Source organism: Rana temporaria, chromosome 2 (assembly GCF_905171775.1).
Source record: "Rana temporaria chromosome 2, aRanTem1.1, whole genome shotgun sequence".
In the NCBI taxonomy this organism is placed as follows: Eukaryota; Metazoa; Chordata; class Amphibia; order Anura; family Ranidae; genus Rana; species Rana temporaria.
In genome coordinates this window covers 137,617,416-137,645,384 of record NC_053490.1, presented here as the reverse complement: position 1 = coordinate 137,645,384, position 27,969 = coordinate 137,617,416, and the positions used below count along the sequence as shown (strand labels likewise).

At 42.7% G+C, this 27,969-nt stretch overlaps 1 protein-coding gene across 1 annotated transcript; it reads right to left on the bottom strand.

Annotated features, from left to right (window-relative positions):
- Window positions 1–1,729: 1,729 nt before the first annotated feature.
- DDN (dendrin) lies at window positions 1,730–26,540 on the bottom strand. The gene is made up of 3 exons (XM_040341174.1): window positions 26,353–26,540; window positions 4,785–8,371; window positions 1,730–2,281 (listed from the first exon to the last, which is right to left on the bottom strand). Exons 1-3 carry the CDS (start codon window positions 26,523–26,525, stop codon window positions 2,235–2,237), a joined length of 3,807 nt encoding a protein of 1,268 aa, XP_040197108.1. The 5' UTR covers window positions 26,526–26,540; the 3' UTR covers window positions 1,730–2,234.
- Window positions 26,541–27,969: the final 1,429 nt, after the last annotated feature.

Below are 27,969 nucleotides of genomic sequence, written 5' to 3'. Positions count from 1 at the left end.
CTGATGGCCATACAAGAACTTTCATTCTGCCAATACAATACAAAGTATTGCTTTTTCCAGTTTTGCTTACTTTGCACAGTATTGGATTCCCTAGAAAAAAAAATGTAAGAAAGCTGGAAGACTTCTGTTACCCTTTCTTTTCTATATTGCTTATCACTTACCCATATACTATTTAGCTATGGCATGAAATGTCTGATCCTTCATTTATGCAAAAACTGCTTAGTATACATTTATTAGGTGAGTGAGTGAGTGAGTGAGTGAGTGAGTGAGTGAGTGAGTGAGTGAGTGAGTGAGTGACTTGTATAGCGCTACAAATGCAAATTAAATCGCCTCAAGGGCCAAACCTGTACTGAAGCTAGCCTTGGTTATATTTTATTCATACAAAAGCTGTCCATGATTCTGCCTAAATCCCATGGCTAGAGTTATGCTTCACTTTTTGTTAATTATATTATTATTTTTTTCTGATAATAAAAACATTTGTCTTAAAAAATGTCAGCTTTGTAAAGATATGTTGTACTTACCTTTGTGTACTGTTAAGGCATCAGGTGTGTTGGTTGGCTGACACAAAGAAAGGATTCCCCTTGTTCAACCTATGTTTCCTATTATGTATGTTTATAATGTTTTCAGATGCGAGTTCCATGATACCTGATTTTCCTCTATCTTATTTCCTGGTATGTTAATGTTAAATATATAACTATATCTAAAGCCCAATTTTTTATTTATTGTTTACATTTTGGTTAGAGAAGGGAAGGGTTAGAACCTTGGTCTGGTTTTAAGTACTGTCAGTGTCCCCGCTGGGGAGATCTACCTCTGTATTTGTCCCAGTAACTTGTCACCATGAGGTGACTCCAAATGTTTGAGTTGTCACCAGAACAAAAATAAAAGGGTAGTCTTCCAATGTCAGTGGGAGGAATAGAACCCCGTCCTTGGTGTCAGTGGGAGGAATAGAACCCCGTCCTTGGTGTCAGTGGGAGGAATAGAACCCCGTCCTTGGTGTCAGTGGGAGGAATAGAACCCCATTCTTGGTGTCAGTGGGAGGAATAGAACCCCATCCTTGGTGTCAGTGGGAGGAATAGAACCCTGTCCTTGGTGTCAGTGTGAGGAATAGAATCCCATCTTTGGTGTCAGTGGGAGAAATAGTGCCCCATCCTTGGTGTCAGCTGTGGATGTAATAGTACCCCAAGGGCCGGATAGAGGCAAGCAAAGGGCCACATCTGGCCCCAGGGCCGCAGTTTGGAGACCACTGCTTTAAGTTATCATTTGAAAATACAAGTGGATTGCATCGCTCCTCGACATTTTGAAGTTTGTCTCCTTAGGGCTATCAGGTACATCCAATGTTACACAGTAGGCATTTCCCCTCTCCGTGGTATCATTACACTATCAATATCTGGCTATATATTTATTAACCACTCAAAAATCTCATGGTAGACACAATTTTACAGATACACTATATTACCAAAAGTATTGAGACGCACATGAACTTTAATGGCATCCCAGTCTTAGTGCGTAGGGTTCAATATTAAGTAGGCTCACACTTTGCAGCTATAACAGCTTCAAATCTTCTGGGAAGGCTGTCCACAACGTTTAAAAGTGTGTCTATGGGAATGTTTGACCATTCTTCCAGAAGCGCATTTGTGAGGTCAGGCACTGATGTTGGGCGAGAAGGCCTGGCTCACAGTCTCCGCTCTAATTCATCCCAAAAGGTGTTCTATCAGGTTGAGGTGAGGACTATGCAGGTCTGTATTGAACCCTACAAACTAAGACTGGGATGCAATTAAAGTTCACATGCGTGTAAAGGCAGGCGGCCCAATATAGTGTTGGTAATAGTGTATCTCCAGCCAAGCAACATTGAAACTTATGTTAATGGTTTACATCTTAAAACATGAGTTATTTCTTCCCAATACTCTCTTTTTCTCCTACACTGTAATGTACTGCATCTAACAAAAAAGTAATGCATTCACTTTAATTATCTGGCTAATTCTATAAAAACAGCAATACAAAAACAGCATTCCTGTTACTATTAAAATTATTTTGCACAATAGTTGATTTTTCATCTGACAATAGAGCAGTCCATCTACAAAGACTTTTGTCAGAAGCATTCCACTTGCCATTGAATACCCCATTTGGATATATCATCTGACTTTCTCTGTTGGTAAGAAACAACCACACAAGATTCCAATGTTCAGGTTACAGCGATCCCTTTTTCAGCTTCGTAAAATGTCTTAAAGCTTGCTTCACTTGGAAGATGTTTTATCCGTATCCTCCTCTGTATGACCATTTCCTAAGGTGATGACAATAGATTTTTTACAACCTCTTCTTGTGGATCATACTGTTATTGTATATATAAATCCAGTGTGGCATTGGCATAACTCAACTGACAATCTGGGGTCTTTAAAAATGATACTGTATTTCTACCATTAGACGTGGATAGAGTTTCATGTCACATTACACTTTGCTAGGGTGAAGCAAGCTTATCACCTTGTGAAAAAGAACATTTTCATCTTGAGCTACTAAAATTGCTTCTACAGTGGTCCTGGAGGATGGTATATCCTTGCAGCACTAAATGACTGAAAGGCAAAATCAAAATTATATAGAATTTCAAATTTTTAGAATCCGTGGAGCCTTGTGCCGCGTACACACTTTATGTGATGAAAAAAAAACAACGTTTTCTGTGAAGTAAAAAACAACGTTTTTGAAACTTCAATTTTCCAAAAACGACGTTGCCTACACACCATCGTTTTTTCACAATGCTCTAGCAAAGTGAGGTTACGTTCACCACTCTTTTCAATTGAAGCTCGCTTCATACCTAGCTTCTGGGCATGCGCGGGTTTAAAAACGTTGTTTTAAACGTCGTTTTTTACTACACACTGTGATTTTTTGTGAAACAAAAAAACGACATTTTGAAAAACGACACAAAAAATTGAAGCATGCTTCCATTTTTTTTTTTGACGTTTTTCACAAGACATAAAACGACGTTTTCCCCCACATACGGTCATTTAAATTGACGTTTTTAAAAACGTCGTTTTTTTTCATCACATAAAGTGATGGTGTGTACACGGCTATACATGACATACCGTATAAAAGTGATGTTATATAAGTGCCTAACACAATTGTGTTTTTAAGCTAAGCTCTAGTGCGCTTTTAAAGCCAGTTGTCATTTTGCAATCATGGGGAAATGTTTGCTTCATTAATCTCCATAGGAATTGACACCTCCTCTCTCACTTTGCAATAAGTAAAGTTCTAACATGGTTAGTTTTTGTCTGCCATTACCCTAAGAAACAGGGCGCAAAATGTAAATTAATTTTCAGTCAAGCAAAAAAGAGGGTGCATAGGTAAGACGTTTTTGTTGATTTGTAGCAGGGGTCTCCAAACTTTCAAAACGAAGGACAGGTTTATTGTCCTTCAGACTTCAGAAGGGCCAGATAGTGGCCAGCAGGAGTGGAATTTTTTTCTTTCATCAGTCGGAGTAAACATCACCACTTTGGTATTATGTTAGAGGGAAAGTGACTCATTGTTGGTATCATAAGGAGGAATAGTGCTCTATTATTAGTGTCAGTGGCAGAAATGGTGCTCCATTGTTGGTGTTCGATGGCAGAATAGTGTCTTGAATCAGTGGGAGAAGTGCCCCAGGGACCGTATAAAAGCAAGGGGCCGCAGTTTGGAGACCCCTGATTCATAGAAAAGTGCATACACCAGTAAAACCATATAATTCTATTGTTTTGTTCTGATCTGCTCCAAATGGACCATCAGCCAGCAATACTTGCACTGTCTAATCTATCCAACTACTCTGTATTATAAATACATATATTAGGCCCCTTTCACACTTATACAACTTGTCCCACGATTTGTGATGTCAAAGTCTTATGACAAGTCGTTTCCCATGATTTCCAATGACAACCATTCATTTTAGGACTTCAAGTCGTTCCGACTTCAAATTAGTCCCTGCACTACTGGTCCGATTTTGATGCCACTAAACACAGGCATTCCCTGATATCGTGGCAAAATCGCGGCGACGAAATCACGGTAAAATAACGCGACTTTGAAGTTGCAGTAGTGTGAAAGGAGCCTAATGCCGCGTACACACGATTGGTTTGTCTGATGAAAACGGTCTGATGGACCGTTTTTATCAGACTAAACCGATCGTGTGTGGGCCCCATTGGTTATTTATCCATCGGTTAAAAAATTAGGAACTTGTTTTAAAATTATCTGATGGATAAAAAAACCTATAGAAAAAAACGATCGTCTGTAGGCACGTCCATCGGTTAAAAATCCATGCATGCTCAGAATCAAGTCGACGCATGCTTGGAAGCATTGAACTTCATTTTTTTCAGCACGTCGTTGTGTTTTACGTCACCGCGTTCTGACACGATTGTTTTTTTAACTGATGGTGTGTAGGCACGACTGATCATCAGTCAGCTTCATCAGATAACTGATGGAAAAATCCATCAGACCATTTTCATCGTATGGACCGATCGTGTGTACAGGGCATAAGTCTTCTAATATCTAATGCCTCGTACACACAACCGTTTTTTCCAACGGGAAAACTGCTATGAGAGCTTTTGGTAGGGAATACCGGTCGTGTGTATGCTCCATCGCAGTTTTTCCAACGGGAAAACTGCCGGACATAAAAAGAGATCAGTGTCTTTTTTTTTCCGTTGGGCCAAAAATCCGAAAAACTGCATGTGTGTACTAGGCGTAACTGTTTACTAAGTAAGTAGTATTGTTCATATTGGTGATGGTGCAGTAATTGTTTTTTGAGCATATAATCACTCAGGGCACATTACCTGTTGCAGGGTCATTACATTGGTCTTCATTGCTGGAGAAGAATTCTTGCTCTGTTTTACTCAGTTCCTGAAGTATCTCCTTGATGCAACAATTCAGATCAAAGACTGATTCCTGTTCATGAGATTTGTTACACTGTGCTGCAATCTCTCCATTCTGAAAGGCTGCAGGTGCAGCTGGTGAGTCCATTAAAACTTCCATGGTCACATCTTCATTCATATTTTCTGTATCTGAAATGTCATTAGACTGTGAAACATAATCTCTTTGTTTTTCAGCTTCACACATAATTACCGTTACTTCAGAGTCTGATGTGTCTGAGCTATCTGTAGTCACACTTTCATCAGGTCCCTCTTCCTCATGAGTAGTCAGTTCAGGCACTGATTGGTCTATGTCTTCATCTGTGTCAGAATCAGGGGCAGTGTGGCGTCTGATTCGTGACACTGCCTCCCTAAGGTCTTTGGCATAGTAATTAGGTCTTCTAGTGTATGCCCTTACTTGTGGTATTAATGAAGGTCTTTGAGAAATCTGGTAGCTGTCTTCATCTCTTTGGCTACTCTGTGGCAAACATGGATGAGCAATTTTACCTGACACAGCAGGGCTGGCAGATTGCAGACTTTCCCTGATAAATTTATTTCGATTTTTCTGTTTCTTATTCTCTAGTGTAGGCTCTTCGTTTGAATCTAAGTGTTTTTTTTCACAGTAATTTTCAACCACATATATGGTATTCTCTTCATAGGGGGGTTGTGTGTCATTAGCGTCTAATATACATGTGTCTTCTGGCCTTTCAGGAACACACGTTTTCAAAATCTCTTCTGATGATTTGCAGGTTTCTTCAGTAATCATGGGTTCCAGAACATCCTGGTACTGCTCAGTTATGGTTATTTCAAGAGTCATATGATCAGGAACAGTGGTCGAGCTCATGTCTAAGATATTTTCTTTTGGAAGGAAGATGTCTAATTCTCTCATGGGGGAGGTCTTGGTAAGCACATGTGGTTCTTGTACATTCATCCGATTTTCTCTAGGTGCTTTTGGTTGAATTTCTGAATTATAGCTTTCTACCGTAGATGATTCACTGGTGCTTTTTGTGCCCTCTCTGTATTTTGTATTGGAAAATGGCACATTTGCTTTTGATCTCAAGTCATTAGGATTTACAGGAGCATTACTATCATCTGACTCTTGGATAGTCATATGAACATCATAATCACCAGATAATTCTGCTGCCTCTTGAATGCATGGAAGACCTCTACAATCCCTCAGTTTATAATCATTTCTTTTTTGGGAAAAACAGTTTCCTCCCTGTAAGTTATATTCTTTTTCATGAGACTTGGGATCTTTGTATGTTCTATCAGACTTTGGACTTGACACTTTTGCATGGCTGTGATCTTGAGTTTCACTCAGGGATTCTATATCACCAATAGAAAGACCTAAGATACGAACAGCTCTTTCTGTGATGCTTGGAACCACCCTTTCTGTAGACAACTCCTTAAAATGGTAAATGTCAGAATGGCTCCTTTCTGAGGAGGTTTTCATTGTTGAACTTGAAGAGGTCTTTGAACAAGCAAATGGATTAGGTATTGTTTCATTCTTGCCAGGCACTGCTAAATGCTTTTTACATGAAAGGTCTTCTCCTTTTGATGGTTCATCATGTAAAAATGTGACCTGCTCCATTACTGGTGGAAAAATATATTCTGCCTTGACCACCACACATGTTGCATCAATGACAAAAAAGCCATCACTGTCTTTAGAAGATAGAGCCTGATTTTTTTCTGGGGCTTCCTTGGTTGCATTTCTTCTTCTACCCATCCTATTACTCTGTACAACTGAAGGCTGAAAAGGGTTATGTTTCATTTCTAGCTTCAGCTTATCTTCAGCCTTCCAGCGACTGTGATCGCGTCCCCTGCTTGGCAAAGTACTTATTTTTCCAGGTTCTCGCCACTTAGGCAAGATTGCATCTTGCTTAAAAGTGCTTTTGCTTCTAGGACTAGAAAAAGCTATGTCCTCCTGCATATATGTTTTCATGTAGTCTTTATTTAGTGGAAGAGTAAAATTATACCACCCATGCTTACTTGTATATGGCGTAGCTCTTAGCTTTGATTCTTTACTAGATATAACTCTTAATGGTCTTTTCCACCTATCATCTGGTTCATAGTTTTCAGACTCATTAATATTTGTGTATTTTCCTCTTGACATCTTATCAACAGGCTGAAATTTTCCGCTTGTATAGCTAAAACCTAACTCTCTTGGCAGTTTTACTCCATGCAGTGGAATTGGAGGACGATCATCGAACTGTGGCATTTGCCTTTTACTACAGGATGTAGTATTCTTGCTCTTGTTTGCTTCAAGCCTGTCATGGGTTCCTTTGCCAGTTATTCTTGGCAATGTGTTTTGTAGAGCTGGATCTCTTTGTAGAGGAATGGCAACTGTTCCATAGATCATTTCATCTGTGTGTAAGCTTAGATCACCATATGTTTTCTGACTAGTAGCTATATTGGAAATTGGACTTCCCCCTTCAACAACTTCATATATATGATCAAGATAATCATCAGAAGTAGATCCTGTCCATGTGTTATAAGCTCTTGGAAGTTTTCGGTCCTGCATAACACTATGATACGTGGGGTTACATTTAAGTTTCTTCTCTGCAACACCTTTGTTCTCTCTCACACTGGTATGTAGCAAATTTATTTTGGGAGCTTTCCATTGATCTACACTATACCTTGGCAATTTTTCTCTAATTTCTTGGAAGTCCTCTTTTTCATTTAGCAGAACTGAATCACTGGTTACCTCTTGGTTAGGTCCCTGAATGTTGGTAGGGTTATCTTTGCTATTAGGAAAGGTGCGATGAGGGTAATTATAAGAAGGTGGTGGAACATACGGTGGAGGTCCTTTTCTCTTCCTTATTTGAGGTATATTTTCCTTTAAACCATCCAGTTTGTGGACTCCATAATTAACTAAGTAACTCTGGTCATTATTGGCTCTCTCTTTTGGAGTCTCTAGTGGGGCCTCCATATTGACCACATCACTTGCTATAGATTTAGAGTGCTTTACAAGTTTGGACCACCAGCTTTTCTTCTCTTGAGTTGCAGTTCCAGTGGCACTCACTAGTGAAGTTGTTTTTTCTGGTGGAGGCTGATCCAGCTTATTTTTTTGTGATAACATCTGATTTTGCAGTGCCTTGGGTGGGTAAGGTAAAGGTTCCCATTCATTTGGATTTAATGCTTTCATCTTATTCTCAAGCCTATTTTCCGGTTGCCATTCTCCATAGACAGAATCTACTTTCATAAGCTTCCCTTTGTGCTTGTCTTTATTTACAGGGGAAAGATTCCCAATTTCTAAATCTCTGGGCAATTTGTGTCGTCTTCTTTCATGCTCTAAAGTGTTTCTTGTAGGTATGTCCCAGTCATACCAAGATCTCTCTCTTATTCTGGAATCAGCATTTGGTTCTAATCGCCCCACTGAAGCCACTCTATTTCCCAATGAAAGGAATGGTTCCCAGTTTGTAGAATCTTGCAAGACTGCCGTCTGTTGCAGTCTGGATGGTGACCATTGTCTGAATGGCAAGTGATCTTTTATAGGCCCTCTGTTAACATGCCTGTGAAAACATTTAAGAGATATGTATGTAGTGAGGTTTTACTCTTCTTAGCATCATGTATAGGTAACACATTTTGTAGTAGACAAAAATATATATTGTGTTCTAATATATTGTGTTTTTCCACATTCTGTTTCCTCTAATGTCATTAGAGCATTTTTTGTTTCATTTTGGATAGGGTTCGACCCCCCCCCCCCCCCCCCCCGTTTCTACTAGACTGTCCACTGTCTTCAAGACAGAAAGTGATTGAAAAAACAAACTTTTAGAGCTATCACCAGGAAAATAGGTGAAGGCAAAGCTTTGAATAAGGACACATAAACTTGTGACAACTGTCTGAGAGTGGAATTCCTCTAATTTTGAGAGATTTCCTATTACTGTTACTATTACTAGTGTCTCCAGGACATTAAGTAAAGTCAATATCCTCAACTGTACTCAGAACCTTCCCTATGCTAGCCAAAACAAAAAAAAAAAAAGCTTGGGCTATACATAAACTTCAAGGATTAACTGCACTTCTAAACATATAAATTAATACATCAGTTAATATTTATTCTGTTTACAGAAAAGGAGGATTTATGTGTAGCGCCCTGCTCCTGTTGATCAGGCGCTGCTTTAAATTTAGTGGGGTCTGAGCTGTTCTTTGTCTCAGACAAGAATGATTAAGAGCAATTTAGCCTCTGTTCCAGTCGTGACTATGCTGGAAGTATCCACCATTCTTCGCCTGGGGGTGTCATTACCACCCCAGGCCAAGGGTGGCAGCAGCAAGTTCAAGGTGCATTGGGTGTCCCCCTCGGCACCGAATCAGTGGGAGTGGTTGCTCAGTCTGCATGCCGGGGAGGGGTACTTAAGGGACAGACGCCATTAGGGCGAGGTCGTCGGCCTGTCGTCCCACACGCCTCGTGGCCCACCTGGCCTGGGGTGCATGTCCTGAATCCTGGTTTCGGGACCACGTTGGCCCGGGGCTGTGACTTAATTTGAGGGCCCAGTAGTCTGGCTGGGGCCTGCTTTGCAAAGGTGATCCTGTGCTGTCTGTCCCGTGGGAGGAAGCCACTTCATGAAGGAAGCCATAGGAGGACATATCCTGGAGAGGGCCATGCAAGAGGGCGAGAAGGCCTGGAAACTTAATCGAAGGATGCACCATACACCGAGAGGCTTAATAGTGTCGCCTGTTGGGTCTAAAAGTTCTACCAAAGCTAAGCTGGAGAGATCCGGGTGCTGAATCCTGTGGCAGAGGATTCCGGACCAAAGTGTCTCCTCATAAAAGAAGGTCTGTGGCAGAGACTGTACTTTACTTTGTGCGCCATCCCGGCTGCTAGGCCAGTGAGAGGGACCTATCCGGGTGAGCAATATCCACTCTGGCTAGAGTGGCGACGATAACTGTTTGCTGGAAGCAGGAGTGTTTCCCTATTTGTGACTATGTACCTGAACCTATCTACCTTTCCACCCCTTATCCTCCTTTTTTACGGAAGTTCTGCAAAATAAATCTAAGAAAAATAAGTGCATTGTGTGGACATTGGAATTCATCAGACTCTCCTTTCACCCTGGGCAGCGAGTATACAGAGGTAACGTGCCACCCAAAAATAACCAGCAGCTCCTTTGGGGATAGTGCTACATATGATTTGTTTTTTGAGGGGGGATCTTTATAACAAATTGCATACAGTGCCTTGAAAAAGTATTCATACCCCTTGAAGTGTTCCACATTTTGTCATGTTACAACAAAACGTAAATGTATTTTATTGGGATTTTATGTGATAGAACAACACAAAGTGGCAGATAATTGTGAAGTGGAGGGAAAATTAAAAATATCTGAAAAGCGTGGCATTCATTTGTATTCAGCCCCCTTTACTATGATACCAATAATTAATATCTAGTGGAACCAAATGCCTTCAGAAGTCACCTAATTAGTAAATAGGGTCCACCTGTGTATAGTTTAATCTCAGTATAAATACAGCTGTTTTGTGAAGCCCTCAGAGGTTTGGTAGAAAACCTTAGTGAATAAACAGTTTCATGAAGGCCAAGGAACACACCAGACAGGTCAGGATAAAGTTCTGGAGAAGTTTAAAGCAGGGCTAGGTTATAGAGAAAAAAGAGGATCACCGCTCCAGGTGGGTCGTTATGTAGAGTAGACTGACTCAGGATACCGTGGGTGCTGGCAATGCACTGACCATGCATAAGATACAAAGTGAGGAAATGGATAGCCACACTCCAATAACCAAAAAGGTTGTCTTTTTATTCAAACGAACAGCAAATACATCACTTCACAAGGTTACAGCAAAGGAACAGGGGAACAGCCGACGCGTTTCGCACTGAGTTAGTGCTTAATCATGGCTAGGTTATAATAAAATATATTCCAAGGTTTGAACATCTCATGGAGCACTGTTCAATCCATCATCCGAAAATGGAAAGAGTATGGCACAACTGCAAACCTACCAAGACATGGCAATCCACCTAAACTGACAGGCCAGGCAAGAATAGCATTAATCAGAGAAGCAGCCAAAAGGCCCATGGTAACTCTTGAGGAGCTACAGAGATCCACAGCTCAGGTGGGAGAATCTGTCCACAGGACAACAATTAGTCATGTACTCCTCAAATCTGGTCTTTATGGAAGAGTGGCAAAAAGAAAGCCATTGTTAAAAGAAAGCCATAAACTGTCCCATTTGCAGTTTGCGAGAAGACATGTGGAGGACACAGCAAACATGTGGAAGAAGGTGCTCTATAGTCAGATGAGCCCAAAATTTAACTTTTTGGCCTAAAAGCAAAAAGCTATGTGTGGCAGAAAACTAACATTGCACATCACCCTGGTCATTATTGGCTCTCCCCACCGTGAAACATGGTGGTGGCAGCATCCTGTTGTGGGATGCTTTTCTTCAGGGACAGGGAAGCTGGCCAGAGTTGATGGGAAGATGGATAGAGCCAAGTACAGGCCAATTAGAGTCTGAAAAAGACTTGAGACTGGGGCGGAGGTTCATCTTCCAGCAGAACAATGACCCCAAACATATAGCCGGATCTATAATGGAATGGTTTAGATCAAAGCATATTTATGTGTTAGAACGGCCCAGTTAAAGTCCAGACCTAAATCCAAATGAGAATCTGTGGCAAGATATGAAAATTGCTGCTCACAGGCACTTTCCATTCAATCTGACAGAGTTTGAACTATTTTGCCTTAGGGCAAAAATGTCCCTCTCCAGATGTGCAGGGCTGTTGGAGACATACCCAAAAAGACTTGCAGCTATAATTGCAGTGAAATGTGGTTCTACAAAGTATTGTACTGGGGCTGAATACAAATGTACGCCACACTTTTCAGATATTTATTTGTAAAAAAAATTGAAAACCATTTATCATTTTTCTCCCACCACAATTATGAGCCACTTTGTGTTGGTCCATCACATAAAATCCCAATAAAATACATTTACATTTGTGGTTGTAACATGACAAAATGTGGAAAATTTCAAGGGGTATGAATACTTTTTCAAGGCATATGACGTCTATGCGTTATTTGGAACTCCCCATATCGCACATAGTGAATTTGGATTATTAAACGGTATCTGTAGTATTCCAATTTCTGTTATTTGCTGATTGTGTACTATATGAACAGAGATACCTTTCTGAACTACTATATAACTAAGCACTTTGGGGTAGATTCAGGTAGATTGGCGTAAATTTCTGCGGGCGTAGCGTATCTCAGATACACTACGCCGCCGTAACTTAGTGAGGCAGGTTCTGTATTCAGAAAGAACCTGCGCCCCAAGTTAAGGCGGCGTAGTGTATGTGGTCCGTCGTAAGCCCGCGGAATTCAAATTATCCATGTAGTGGGCGTGTTGTATGGTAATGAAGGCTGATCCCACGTATTTGAAGTTTTTGACTAATGGCGCATGCGCCGTCCGTGAACGTAACCCAGTGCGCATGCTCCAAATTAACCCGCAAAAAGCCAATGCTTTCGACGTGAACGTAAATTACGCACAGCCCTATTCGCAAACGACTTGCGCAAACGACGTAATCGACGGAAAATTCGATGCTGGCCCGACGTCCATACTTAACATAGGATACGCCTCATATAGCAGGGGTAACTTTACGCCGGAAAAAGCCTACTGTAAACGACGTAAAAAAATGCGCCGGTTTCTGAATCAGCGTATCTACCTAATTTGCATACTCCACGCGTAAATCGACGGAAGCGCCACCTAGCGGCCAGCGTAAATATGCAACTAAGATACGACGGCATAAGAGACTTACGCTAGTCGGATCTTAGCCAAATTCCGGCGTATCTTGTTTTCTGAATACAGAAAAAAGATACGCCGGAGCATCCTAGAAGTTACGCGGCGTATCAATAGATTCGCCAGCGTAACTTCTTTCTGAATCTACCCCTTTAACTCTAGTCACAGAAAATGGGTCCTACTGCTGTTGGAGTAAGACTAATTTCCAAACCTAGCAATCAACACACTCTTCATGACAGTTCATATACATGTAACCAATTTTATTCGGTTTTCATGTAGGGTTTCTTTATGACGCACATGATTTATTATGATGAAACGTACTTTGGCAGTACATTGCGTTTAATAGTTAGGTACCAAAAAAAAGTCACCCTGCTGATTCTGAACTGTATAAATCCTACGGAAGGAATCTAAGGGGTTTTGGAAGCTTGTATCTTTAAAAAATTAGCCAAAAAAGCTATGAATTAAACTACAAAATCTGCACTAATTTTTGGCTAACACACTTCAAAACTCTACTATTATTAAAGTGGTTGTAAACCCAATATAAAACAAAAAAACAAAGGCATAATGAGCTAGTATGTATCGCATACTAACTTATTATAAAATACTTACCTTAGATCGAAGCTATTGCAGTGGTCCCCGCACACCATTATGACCGGCGACATGTCTCCCGAAGTTATTTCCGAGCTTTGGCAATGTGATTGGCCGGAGCCGGAGCAGTAATAACATCACTCCCACGCTTGCGTGAGGGACCTGCCCACCTTTAGAAGCGGCATGATCCAGCCATGTCTTCAGTGCGCATGCTCCAATGATGTAGGCGCAAGTGTTCATGGTAAATATCTCCTAAACTGTGCAGGTTTAAGAGATATTTACAGTACCTACAGGTAAGCCTTATTATAGACTTACCTGTAGGTACACGTGGTGTAACAGGGTTTACAACCACTTTAATTAGAGAAAAGCCTAAAAATGGAATGGAATCGAAATGTCAAATGTTAAAGCAACAAAAGTAATGGATTAAATTGACCCATAATTCGTTTTGAAGTTCTAGCCACACAGTTGCAAGTGATGTGCATATGTGAGATTTAGCGCACTTTACATGCAATACAATTGATCTCTCTGTTTGATGAAAACAGCACCAAAGTTGCAGCCAGCAAAGCACCTAAAAATGTAAAGAGGGTCTTATGGGTGGACTGGAACAGAAGTGTATTTGTATTAGCAATTGGATTTTTATTTTATCTGTAAAATCCTTTCTTGAAATACATTACGGGACAGTAATTACAACCATACTTCGTTTTAGTTCAGATATTTATTTGTTTAACCAAATTTAACTTTCAAAGAGCACCATTATTTCATCTTTGCTATTTACATTTTTTTCCTGACTTAGTTACTTGTATGTTTTAGATATAGAGCATAGCTTAAAGGATATGTAAAGGTTTGTTTTTTTTATAAAAAAACAAACATGCCATACTTACCTCTTCTGTGCAGTTGATTTTGCACAGAGTGGCCTGATCCTCGTTTTATTGGGTCCTCCCCTTCTCGAGTGCCCCGTTGGAGAGCTGCTCTTCCTCGGGGCATTTGAGGCTCCCGCGTCATTGGATTTGATTGACAGCAGCGGGAGCCAATGTCTGCGCTGCTATCAATCTAGCCAATCAGGACCTAAGACAATGGCTGGAGCTGGTGTGCTCATCCCCCTCGCTGGAAAGACCGGGTTCAGTGAAGTAAAAGGGGGGGCTCCTGCATCACAGGAGGTTTGCAACCCCTTCAATGCAAAACCACTTTAACTTCATGTCCATTTATAGGAATTAAGTGCATCAAAAAACACATATTCTTAGTCATGCATTACAGGATACATGATGATTCTGGAACCAATAGGTCATTCTTCCTTCTTCAGGAGTACTGTATGCTAGCAAGGAAAGCTGTAAGGACAGCCCAGGATAACCCCTCCGACTCCCAGCATGCCTCATATTAGTAGCAAGCAATGATAGGAGTGGATCTGCATCCTGAAAATGTACTCCAAGGTAAGACAAAAAAAACAAAAAACGATTTCCTTAGTCCTACAGGATAATATTCCAATATATTGGGACATCCAAATCCAGTCCAGCATAGGGGTGGACAAAAGCAAACAAAAGGCCAATGGGAACACAAGATACCAATCAACAGGTTAAAAAGGGTATATCACAGTGGCGGCTGGTGGTAATTTTTTACCCCCCGGGTCGGATCGGTCGGTGTACTTACCTCATCAATGGGCGGCTTTCCCAGCTCTCTTCCGCGGGCATCATAAATGAGCATCTCCTTCCCCTGCTTGGCGGCTTCTGTCTCCTCTCAGCTCTTCAGCGGCCAATCAGAGCGCTTCTCCTTTTGGCCAATCGTGAAACGCTTCTCACACCCGTGCTTCCTGATTGGCGGTTCAGTGTTAGAACATCGATTATTCATTCATTCGCTATTTTAACACACCCGGTTGGGCTCCGAGCGCACTGCTCTGCGTCAACCCTATTTTGAAGCCTATTAGAGCATCTGGCTCTAATCAGGTCCTTAAAAAAAAAACTGCCACTGTAATTTATGCGCCCGGCGTCCTGAAAGGGGCCGGACTCATAAAAAAGGGGTGACGGTGGCGATGGAAAGGGGAGGCGTCGGCCGTGCGCCCTTAATAGACAGGCCACCCCTGGTATATCATATATGTTGCAGCGCTAACATAGCATGATGAACCTGGCAAAATTAAAATAAAATATGGGAAGATCTCAAAGTCCAAATGTGTGTCTTAAAGGGAAACACCACAGGTGACAATAAGCAAAGGCCGTGCTAATCCATTAATGTAGTCACCACGTGAACCGTCACCCTTGTATAAAATGCACTCTTACCGGACTGAAATTACCTCAGAGAGACCACATTTATGGGGCGCCATCCCCGCCCTCACACATCACATATGGACTATGTTTTAATTTTATCCAAGTTTATATATGCATTTATTGTTTCACCATTCACTGCCTATGCACCTTTGGGTCACATTATTAGTGTGTTTATAGGTTATGTGCAAGAACTCTATTTCACTGCCTCCTAAATATACTTTACTGTGTCCCCGTGCGGCTCTTCCGCCATGTTCAGTCTCAGGCGCCCTGTGATTGGGCGTATGGGGTCATGTGCGGCGGTGGTGCTGGCCTGTCCACTATCGCTGTAGATCCTGGAGTCCCGCCTTCACCAAATCACAGGGTGCAGGAGACTGAACATGGGTGGAGGCAGGACTCCAGGATATACCACGACCATGGACAGGCCAGCACCGCTGCCGCACATGACCCCATACGCCCAATCACAGGGCGCCTGAGACTGAACATGCTGGACTGGTACATGGCAGGGATTATCGCCGAACAGAGGCTGCAGAGTGAAGCAGGTGCCAAACATGGCGAGTCAGCAGCTCCGAGCCGGATTACTCTAGCAAGGTACCGGGGATCGGGAGGAGGGCAGCCGCTGACACTCTTCCAGGCAGGCTGAGCCAATGCTGGGGAGGAAGGAGAGCGCGGATCTGTGAATAGAGCGCAGGCAGCAGGGGGTGGAGCCTCCACCGTGGAGATGAGAGGAATGTGGGAGAGGGAAAGTCACAGCCTGGAGGAGAAGAGAGAGCAATGGAGAGGAGAGGGGGAGCAGCCTGGGGGAGAGATGGAGGGAAGAGAGGAAAGACACACGAATATACACATGAATGGGACAAGACAGGAGGAAATCAGTGGAGGTGGGATTGTCACAGCCATGGGGGGGTGGAATCAGTGGGAGATGACATTAACAGGAGCTGGGACTGTCACATGAGATGAGGGGTCCATGGATGGGAGCTGAGAGGGGTCCATGGATGGGGGCTGAGAGGGGTCCAAGGATGGGAGCTGAGAGGGGTCCATAAATAGGGGTACAACACACACAGGAACAGGAGAGAAACGTGGGTGGAGGCATGGACACCTACTGTGTGTTCTATGAACAATGAGATCGGAGCCGCAGGACTTCCACACACCAGCCCACTCCCCCCACTTGTCTTACAGCTATGTCATCCTGGACATCACAATCCCGACACACCTCCACTACCCCGCACAGCACACCTCCACTACAGGGGGGGGGGGGGGTTATTGGAAGGCACCACAAAAATCTCCAATGGGGGTGTCAAAATTAGGTTTTACCTAGGGTGGCAAAAATCCTTGCATCGGTCCTGGTCAGTGTAGTGGTCAGTATAGTGTATTGGTCAGTGTAGTGGTCAGTATAGTATAGTGGTCAGTACAGTAGTCAGTATAGTGGTTAGTGTATTGATCAGTGTAGTGGTCAGTATAGTATAGTGGTCAGTGTAGTGTAGTGGTCAGTACAGTAGTCAATATAGTGGTTAGTGTAGTGTAGTATAGTGGTTAGTGTAGTGGTCAGTATAGGAATCAGCTAGGTTAGTATAGTGGTCAGTGTAGTAGTCAGTGTGGGAATCGGGTAGGTCAGTGTAGTATAGTGGTCAGTGCAGTATAGTGTAGTGGTCAGTATAGAAATCAGGTAGGTCAGTGTAGTGGTCAGTATAGGAATCAGGTAGGTTCGTGTAGTGGTCAGTGTAGGAATCAGGCTGGTCAATACTATTGTAGGAAGGGACAGGACTCGGGGAGTGCTAAATTTCCACAGGCCCGGGGCAAATTACTTGCCTTGCCCCGGGCGCTGACAACCCACGCTACGCCACTGCCAGAATCATCTTGTGTCCTGTAATGTACAACTAAGAAAATGTGTTTTTAAATTAAATTAATTCTTGTAAATGAATATTAAGTTGAAATTGTTTAGCATTTAACTATTCTATATACAATATCTAAAAAAATAGAAAAAATAGGTCATAAAAAATGGAAGAAAGTGAAGAGTAAATAATAGTAGAATGGTGCTCTTGGAAAAATAAATGTTTAAGAAAAGTATGTTAACAATTAGCATAAAAATACAGGGCACTTATAGTTTTGACCTAAAAGAACAAATAAGTTAATGAGAAGTCTTTTTTTTACACAGATTTAGAGCGTACAACCAACACCAGTTAAAGGGAACATATGTCAGCCATTGAACTCTTACCTGGTCTGTTGCTGGTCTCCTTACATAGGATAGTGGTACATGTTCTGCAGTTTCAGAATGCTTAGTTAATTATCCTCCACCCAGGAAGAAACACATTACATTTTCATCACTTCAAAAGGCACCAACAAATTAAACCTTGCAAAGTCATATTTAAAATTATATGAACAAAGTAGCAATAAAACAACTACACTCATCCACTGCGGTATGCTAAGAATCATAGAATCATTATGCTACAGTATTGCCTAATTGCTTAGTGTAAAAAATAAAAGATGTAACAAAGCAATGTCACATTAGGTTAGACAAACAATTGTCATGAAGCAGTACAGTAAGTAGGGGGTATGAAAGCTGCTTGGTATCCTGGGTTTCAATTCAACAAAGACCTTATTTTGCGAGAATTGCACATGTGTATCTTTAGGCGATCAGGTTTCATCCCACAATCCAAATGTGGTTTTACAAAGTACATGCAGCCAGGTCATACAACCGTATGCTCCATTGGTGCACAGAAAAATGTTAAAATATATGTAAACCCAATCACTAAAATCTCATATAAGCTTAAATTATTTAGTTATAGCTATTTTAAAAGCCATGTTCAATTTTTTAAGTCTACTGCTTCATTAACCACTTAAGCCCCGGACCTTTAGGCAGCTAAAGGCCCAGGCCAGGTTTTGCGATTCAGCACTGCGTCGCTATAACAGACAATTGCGCGGTTGTGCGACGTGGCTCCCAAACAAAATTGACATCCTTTTTTTCCCACAAATAGAGCTTTCTTTTGGTGGTATTTGATCACCTCTGCGGTTTTTATTTTTTGCGCTATAAACAAAAATAGAGCGACAGTTTTGAAAAAAATGCTATACTTTTTACTTTTTTCTATAATAAATATCCCCCAAAAATATATAAAAAAACATTTTTTTTCCTCAGTTTAGGCCGATACTATATTCTTCTACCTATTTTTGGTAAAAAAAATCGCAATAAGCGTTTATCGGTTGGTTTGCGCAAAATGTATAGCGTTTATAAAATAGGGGATAGTTTTATTGCATTTTTATGAATTTTTTTTTTTTTACTACTAATGGCGGCGATCAGCGATTTTTTTCGTGACTGCGACATTATGGCAGACACTTCGGATAATTTTGAAAAATTTTTGGGACCATTGTCATTTTCACAGCAAAAAATGCATTTAAATTGCATTGTTTATTGTGAAAATGACAGTTGCAGTTTGGGAGTTAACCACAGGGGGCGCTGAAGGAGTTATGTTTCACCTAGTGTGTGTTTACAACTGTAGGGGGGTGTGGCTGTAGGAGTGACGTCATCAATTGTGTCTCCCTATAAAGGGGATGACACGATCGATGCAGCCGCCACAGTGAAGCACGGGGAAGCCGTGTTTACACGCGGCTCTCCCCCTTCTTCAGTTCCGGGGACCGATCGCGGGACCCCATCGGCGATCGGGTACCACGGTCCCGGAGCTTCGGACCGGGTCGCGGGCACGTGCCCACGGCTAGGTAGATGTACAGGACGTGCCGGTACATCCATCTGCCCAGCCGTGCCATTCTGTGGACGTATATCTACAGGCGGCGGTCCTTAAGCGGTTAAATGTGGTTGTAAGCCTCTGACATGAAATATGAACAAAGCATATACCTCTATAGTGTGTAGAACAAAGCCTATCCCTAAACCAAAAATTTGGTTTCATTGCTTGTTGGTAAGTGAGCTAGGAATTTTTGATCTGCGTTGCCCTTCCATGTGTTCCTTGCTGCAAAAGTTGGGTATAGGTTGGGGTGGTTTGTATTTATTTGTACAGTTGGTAAATTGGTACAGTGATGCACTGGATGCCTTCAGCTGCCATTTTGCCCTTGCTGAGTGTCCTGTGTGTCCCTGTATCTTTAAAGAGGGGTGTGCTCACCACAGGCAAAGGTCATCGTCGCGGCGACGGCGCGGCCACGTCACCGCGGATGTTTTCCGCGGGGATTTTGATCTGAAGGTGTGTACAGCCATCAGATCAAAATCCGCCAGCGGACATATCCGATGGAAACGGTCCGGGGGACCGTTTTCATCGGATATCCGCTCGCCTTAGACAGGGTCAAATTGGTTTTGTTGCAGGCCAGCTAGTAAGTGAACTGGGAATTTGTGTTTGTTTTTGCAAAGCATACCCCTTTCTAGTGTGTACCTGCCTTAATCTAGAGCACTAAGTGCCATTTCTCTTGGCTGACTCATTGCTCTGCTATATGCAGATACCAAGAGGTAATAAAGTGACAGGAGTGGGAGCTCCAGTACACAGCTTGTGATTGACATCCTCAGCTCTGTTCCTGTGTGCTGTGTGAAGGGTGAATCTTACTATAGCCATACACAAAACACACACATGCACCAGATGCCAATGAATCTACCAAAAAGATTTGGATACTGATAGAAACCCATGAAAACACAAAGCAACATTTTACACTTCATCTTGTCTCCTTGGTAGGCAGCCAGACTCTTGTTGATCGGCTTTGTTGAACTTAACTGTAGCAGAGTGCCCATGTATCCACAAAAGTCAAACACAGGAGCAGACCCCTTTAATGCTGTTACCCACAACTATGAGCTACGATTAAAGTAGAATTCCATGTTTTGTTTTCGTTTGCTGGGTAATAATGGTGCCTTAACCACAAAACCACAAAGGCTGCGGGGGCTCCAATGGCTGGGGCCCGGAACTCAGCTGTGCCTTACTACTCCGTGTGCTAGAAACACTCTGCCCTGGTGGCAATAGCTTTTCTCTGCAGAGTCTATGCCCTTGACTAGATCTCCTCTTCCCTTTCATTTTCTTCCTTTTGTGCTTTATCTCTTTTTTGTTTCCTCCTTCAACACAGGTGTCGACGCAAGTTGATATAGAAATTAGACAACATGTCTGTTGAGATCCTCTCGTGGAGGAGAAGAGTACTAGTTGTCTCGCTGGGCTATGGAGACAAAGGGCTCAAATTGCATTTCTCCAGGAGACTCACTTTAGGGCAGACAAGACACCCAAACCTTTTCTGGTGAGCAGATAGACATATTTTTTTCTGACAATTGACTGTATTCATGATGTTAAAATGCTGTATCTTTATACTTATTTTGTTTATATTGTTGATAGTTCTTGTAAATTGTATTGTACATCATACAGATCCTCCTGAAGAAGCGGTACTAATCACGAAACCGGTTGAGGTTTTGGCTTTCTCCACTTTAACAGATGCGTGACGGCTCTCTGCTATCAATAACGCTGTTTTCTATTGTGGGGTTTGGCTCAAATGGTTTTTATGTCAATAAATATTTTTTACGTTATTTTTCTTGTTGTGTTATCAGTGCCTAGAAAAGTCAAAGTCAACACTCCCATGCCTGGTGACCACTAAGTCCCTCCACTGGCAATTTCTCGATGAGTACCACGACCAGGAGGGCAGATTCCTGCTCATAAAGGGAAACGTTTGTTTTCAGACCTTCACTCTTGCGAACATCTACCTCCCGAATTCCAACCCTCTCCCCACCCTTGAGGCTTTCTTGTCCACCCTCGACTCCTTGCTTGAAGGAACCCTTGTCTTGGGAGGGGATTTCAACTTAACACTGGACCCTCACAAAGACTCCTCCTCTAACTTGTCTTCCCTCCCAAGGGGAACCCGACTTCATCTAAAAAATCTTTTGCACTCACATCAACTAGTTGATATCTGGAGAATAGTCCACCCACAAGAACGGGATTATACCTTCTATTCTGTCATCCATGGGTCCTACTCCAGAATCAACCTTTTTTTCCTAAAACACTCAGCTATCCCCATGGTTACTAAGACAGATATAAAGGCCACATAGGACTTTATGATCACGCCCCGATTCTATTGGAACTGGCAATTTCACAAGCATCCCCCAGAACATCCATGTGGTGACTTAACGAGGTGCTCCTAAAAGACCCTGAGATTGCCGCAGATGTCCTCAGGGAACTTAAGTCCTATCTTTCTGTCAATATAGACTCGGTGGACAATCCGACCACAGTGTGGCCAGCGCACAAGTGCTTCATTAGAGGCATACTAATCAAACACAATCACGTGGCCAAACAACGTCGCGTTAAAACCTTGTCTGATCTCCTGGCGCAGATGGTGCTACTGAAGCGGAATTGTTCTGTCTTCGGGAAGCTATACAGCAGGGATAAGCAATTAGCGGACCTCCAGATGTTGCCAAACTACAAATCCCATGAGGCATAGCGAGACTCTGACAGCATCAAGCATGACACCCAGAGGCAGAGGCATGATGGGACTTGTAGTTTGGCAACAGCTGGAGGTCCGCTAATTGCTTATCCCCGCTATACAGGATCATTCCATGTTCGAGGCGAAACATGTACTGCTGAAGGCCCTTTGTTCTTTTTATGAATACCGCGACAAATGCGGTCGGCTATTGGCCAACGTATTACGTGCCAATTGCTCTCAGACAAACGTACCCGCTCCTGTCTCGTCATCGGGCTCCAGAGTTCATTCATCTCCAGAATTAGCGGATACTTTCTGTGCTTTTTACTTCAAATTGTATAATTTGTATCCAATTTCCGCCCCCCGGTTCTTACCCCAGAACACCCTGGATATCTGCAATTATCTTTGAGAAACTGACCTCCCTACACTGACGACAGAGGAACGGGAGGACTTATCTAAACCTATTACCGCAGAGCAATTCGTAGCCGCAATAGCTGACACCCGGTCCGGTAAGGCTCCTGGTCCGGACGGATTCACCCTTCCCTAGTACAAAATGTACCAGGACACTTTGGCACCTTCCTTTCTTGCGGCCTTCAATGCTGTGATCAACGGACACAACCTCCCGGCAAACATGCTGTGCGCCTTTATATCTGTGATCCCTAAGCTGGGTAAGGACCCACTATTATGTGCCAGTTAAAGGCCCATTTCGCTTTTGAACTGTGATATGAAGCTATTCACTAAAATCCTTGCCTCTAGGATGAATGTCTTATTACCACGTCTAATTGGAACAGACCAAGTCGGCTTTATCCAGACTAGAGAGGCCAGGGACAAAACTAACTGGACACTGAACACCATAGATAAAGCAAAGCGTTCCTGATTGCCCCTGCTGCTCCTATCCACAGATGCCAAGAAGGCTTTTGACAAGGTGGACTGGTCTTTCCTCTGGGAGGCACTTAAATTCCTGGGTATGCAAGATCCCATCCTGTCATGGATATCGGCCATCTATGATAATCCCACAGCGAACGTTCGGGTGAATGGCTACGACTCCAGCCCTTTCTCCATCTCGAATGGCAACAGACAGGGCTGCCCCGTATCTCCACTGCTGTTGGTCCTTTTCCTGGAACCTTTCCTACACAATATCAGAGATAATTAGTCCATCAGAGGCATCCAGTCTGTCCAATGTCAACACAAAGTTGCGGCTTATGCTGACAACCTTTTATTCTACATTACTGAGCCCCTCACCTCTTTACCCTCCCTGTTACAGGATCTGAAGCGCTATGGCACCCTGTCTAATTTTAAGGTTAACCTACAAAAAATCATATGCCTTAAGTGTTTCCTGGTCGGATTCTACCATTTCTAACCTACGCCCCTTCTTCCCGTTCAAATGGGCTGCCCGCTCGATTCAATACCTAGGAACAAAAATCTCTGCAAACTTACAAGACATTGTTGCCCTCAACTTCCAGCCCATTTTGTCTATGCTCACGGCTGATCTTGGGAGGTGGGGCTATCTGGCCCTCTACTGGTTCGGCCTCTGCAATATACTTAAAATGAATGCAATGCCAAAACTTCTGTATTTATTGCAGGCGCTGCCTGTCAAGGTAACTCATTCTTTCACGCCATAAATTTCATATTCATCAGATTCATATGGCGTGGTAAACATCCACGTCTCGGCAGAGCACTTCTACTACGACCAAAGATTAAAGGCGGTCTTGGGTTTCCAGACCCAGCCCTGTACTATACTGCGGCACATATGATTAGGGTCGTGGACTGGTGCCGTCACAGTGATTTGAAGCTTTGGGTGTCGCTGGAACAGGAGGCAGCCAGGGCCCCCCTAGCGGGTCTTCCTTGGGCAGGGAATACTCCTGCCACCCATCTGACTACTCACCCACTGATTGGGTCAACTCTTATGAAACTGAAAATGTTTTTCCGTTTAGCCTCACTATGAAATTTTCCATTCCCACTGACGCAACTTATTGGTCATCTGGATTTCATACCTGGCCTTACCGACCCGTTCTTTCTTTCGCAAGCCCCACAAGGACTCATGAGGGCCTCCTCATTCTTGCGTTCCTCCGGTTGGCTAGCTACGGAGAACTTGCTCTCAGGTCAGGCCACACTTTCATTAGACCGCTGGAGGATCAACCAACTATCTCACTTTCTCAGCTCACTGCCTAAACCAGCTCACTTCGTCAGACAGCTCCACTCTTTTGAGGAACTCTGCTTGGGGGAGGGACCGATCCAGAGGTCCTTATCTACCTCCTACAAATCCTTGTTAGACCTTCACGCCACTGAAGACCCCCCATTATTAGCAAAATGGGAGAGAGACTTGCAAGTCACCTTCACAGACCCCCAAAAAGAATGCATACTCTTTTTCACACAGACATTTTCTCTATGTAGCAAATATCAAGAGACCACCTATAAAATAGTGACGTGCTGGTACAGAACTCCCTCCGTGCTGACTAAGATATTTCCTCTACAAACTGACCAATGTTGGCATTGCGGCTTACACCCAGGCACCCTATTACATATTTTTTTTGGACTGCCCTGTGCTCCAAACTTTTTGGCAGCCGGTACTTAAGCTCATACAGAAACTCACAGACATCTCCCTTCGGGATAAACCAGCTCCGGTTCTCCTTAACCTTACTCCCCTATCAAGGAAACTTTACCATAAATTCCTCCTCAAGCATCTCCTTAATGCTGCTCGGGCCAGCATCCCACCTCTCTGGAAGCAATAGACTGCGCCAATGGTAGCCCAATGGTTCTAAAGAGTGAAGGACATTGAGCAAATAGAAGATCTGACCTCTGCGATGCAAGATAAGTCAGAGGAATTTAAGTCCAAATGGATCCACTGGAACCTCTTTCGCTTCTCTGATGAATTCCTCCAATACATGGCAGGATCCACCGTTTAGGATCTCCATTGCCAATTCAGCGTTACCAATCTGGGCTCCCTGGGGGTAATTGCCCCATTCCCCACCCCCCCCTCCCTTGAGGTTTCTGTGTTTTTTTTCTCTCTCTTTCTTTTTCTCTTTCTCTCTCTCTCTCTTTTTCTCTGCCCTCATTCTCTCATTTTCTCTATCTTTCCCTTTCCCATTTCTCTCTTTGAATAAAAAAGAAACAAAATGTGATAAGCACAGATGTTTATGCTTACCCTATATTAGACTTCAGCGAGTGGTATGAGTCTGACTGAATAGCGACCTTTACTCACATGCAACTGTTCTGTATGGTTATTATACTTGATATGTTCATCACAATCTATATGTAATGCAAAGTTTTCTTTTATGTCTGTATCTGTGTCTTATCTTTAAATAAAAAAATAAAAAAAAGTGGAATTCCAACCTAACTCTATCTTTGCTGAAAATGTCCCCCTCCTACCTATCCTGCTTAACCTGTTGAAAAAAAAATGTGTATATATACCCTGTTTTAGTCCGCTTTGGTCTGGTCACAGTCGCTGAACATGGCTGGAAATTCTGGGAACTGTGACGTCACTTACTTAGCAGCTGCAACTTACTTTGCAGGGGGGCAGCACGGAAAAAGTCCACGCCGGCTTGCGCTACACTGTTAGTGTAACGCAAGCTGCTTCTATCATCCTGGACCACAAACCTTCCTCACTGTGCTATATCTTTTCTGCTGCACCATTGGAATGGTTATATCTTCTTAGTCCTCTCCATAAATTTATCAGAAATTTGTACTTAAAGTAGGCTAAACTATAGGCAACACTTTTTTTTTTCATTTTCGATCGAGTAAGGGAGGTTTATAGTCTCTGTCAGTTTATTTTTTACTATCTCTGTCCCATTGCAGAGATTTCCCTTCACTTCCTGCCCCATAGCCAAAATTGGTATTGAAGTGGTTAAGACTGGACCCCTCCACTTGCTTCCTTATCCAAACTTTATGGCCCAGATTCTCAAAGGACTTACGACGGCGTATCGCCATGTACGCCGTCGTAAGTCCGAATGAGAGCCATCGTATCTATACGGCTGATTCTTAGAATCAGTTCCGCATAAATTCGGCTAAGATACGAGTGGCATAAGTCTCTTACACCGTCGTATCTTAGGGTGCATATTTCCTCTGGCAGCTAATTGGCGCTTCCGCAGATTTCCGCGTTGAATATGCTAATGAGCTAGATACGCCGATTCACGAACGTACCGGCGGAAACGTCAGAACAGCGTCGTGTTTTACGTCGTTTGCGTAAGTCGTCCGTGAATGGGGCTGGACGTAAGTTACGTTCACGTCGACTAGGCATTGAGCGGGCGTAATTTCATTTGAAAATTCGACGTGATACTGAGCATGCGTGCGCATGCGCCGTTCGAAAAAAGCGTCATTTACGTGGGGTCATGATTAGTTTACATAAAATTACGCTACGCCGCCGTAACTTTAGACGCAAGTGCTTTGTAACTACGATAAGCTACGCCCGCCTACATTTACGGCGCTGACTGTGAATCTGGCCCTATATATCTAATTTGACTAAACTGAAATTAACTATAATTTTTTTTTAAATCAGTAGCCATATTCTGGTGTGTTAGTTTTGTAAATTCAGTCTATAGTAACTTTTTATGAAACTTACCTGCCGGGGATGGTGCCATATTTTCCTCTGCTATCTGCTGGCCGTCTGGACATGTCTGGGACTCCTCTGTATACATCATGGTTTCTGCCAGGTAAAGTGCTATATCTCAGGTGACTGTCTGGCTGCCTCCTGGGGTGGTTTGTGCTGTACACCCAAGAACCATCCACGTCCATCCACCTACGACTATCCATTCTAGGAAAAATACAAGAAACCTATATAGTAAGTGTGTATGTATATATATATATATATATATATACTGTATATAAATATTTATATACAGCGGGTAAAATAAGTATTCAATACATCACCATTTTTCTTGGTTAATATATTTCTAAAGGGGACATGACATTTTTACCACATCAGTAACAACCCATACAATCCCTACATACAAAGAAACCAAAACCAATATGTTCAGAAATTAAGTTATGTGTATTAAAATGACCTTGTAACACTAAGGAGTCACATAACACCGGGGAGGGAAAATGTCTAATTGGAACCAATTAGGACATTTTCACTTAGGGGTGTACTCTTTTTTGTTGGCAGCGGTTTAGACATTTAATGGCTGTGTGTTAAGTTATTTTAAGGGGACAGCAAATTTAGACTGTTATACAAGCTGTACACTCACTACTTTACATTGTAGCAAAGTGTCATTTCTTCAGTGTTGTCACATGAAAAGATATAATAAAACATTTACAAAAATGTGAGGGGTGTACTCACTTTTGTGAGATACTGTAGGTGCTGCCGACAACTGATGACATAAATAAGGTGTGATTGTGAAGAGTGGAAGATTTTTTTTGGGGTGGGGGAGATAAAACCTACAAAAGTCCAGTAAATAGACGCTGTCAAATTTCCTTCCGCAGCATGTGTTCACTTAGGCCCCGTACACACGATAGAATCCATCCGCAGATAAATCCCAGCAAATGGGTTTCTGCGGATAGATCCTATGGTGTGTACACGCCAGCGGATCTGTTTCCGCGGAGAAATCTCCTCTGGGATGGATTCCAGCAGATCGGATATTTGCTGTGCTGCACAACATATCCATCTGCTGGAATCCATTCCAACGGATGGATCCGCTCGTCTGTACAGACTTACCGGATCCATTCGTCCAAAGGGATTCCCCGCACGCGTCGTAATGATTTGACGCATGCGTGGAATTCCTTATATGACAGCGTCGCGCCCGTCGCCGCGTCATAATCGCGGCGACGGCGCGACACGTCATCGGCAGAGGATTTCCGCGCGGATTTCAATGCGATGGTGTGTACACTCCATCCCATCGAAATCAGCGGAAATCTTTGAGAGGATTTATCCGTGGAAACGGTCCGCTGGACCGTATCTGCGGATAAATCCTCTCGTGTGTATGGGGCCTAAGTGTAAACGCATTTTTACAGAAAATTCCCCAATACTTTGTATTGGGTCATATTCATAGCCATCCTGGGCCGCAGGTTGGACACCCCTGAGGAATACGGTACATATAATATGTGTGAACAGCAATTCTATTACCAGTATCAATTATTTTGTTTTTCTAAAAACACTTGTATGTGGCTAAGCATTTAAAAAAAAAATCTTCTTTCAATGTATGGTGGGAAAAATGTGAATACATACAAATATAATACAAAA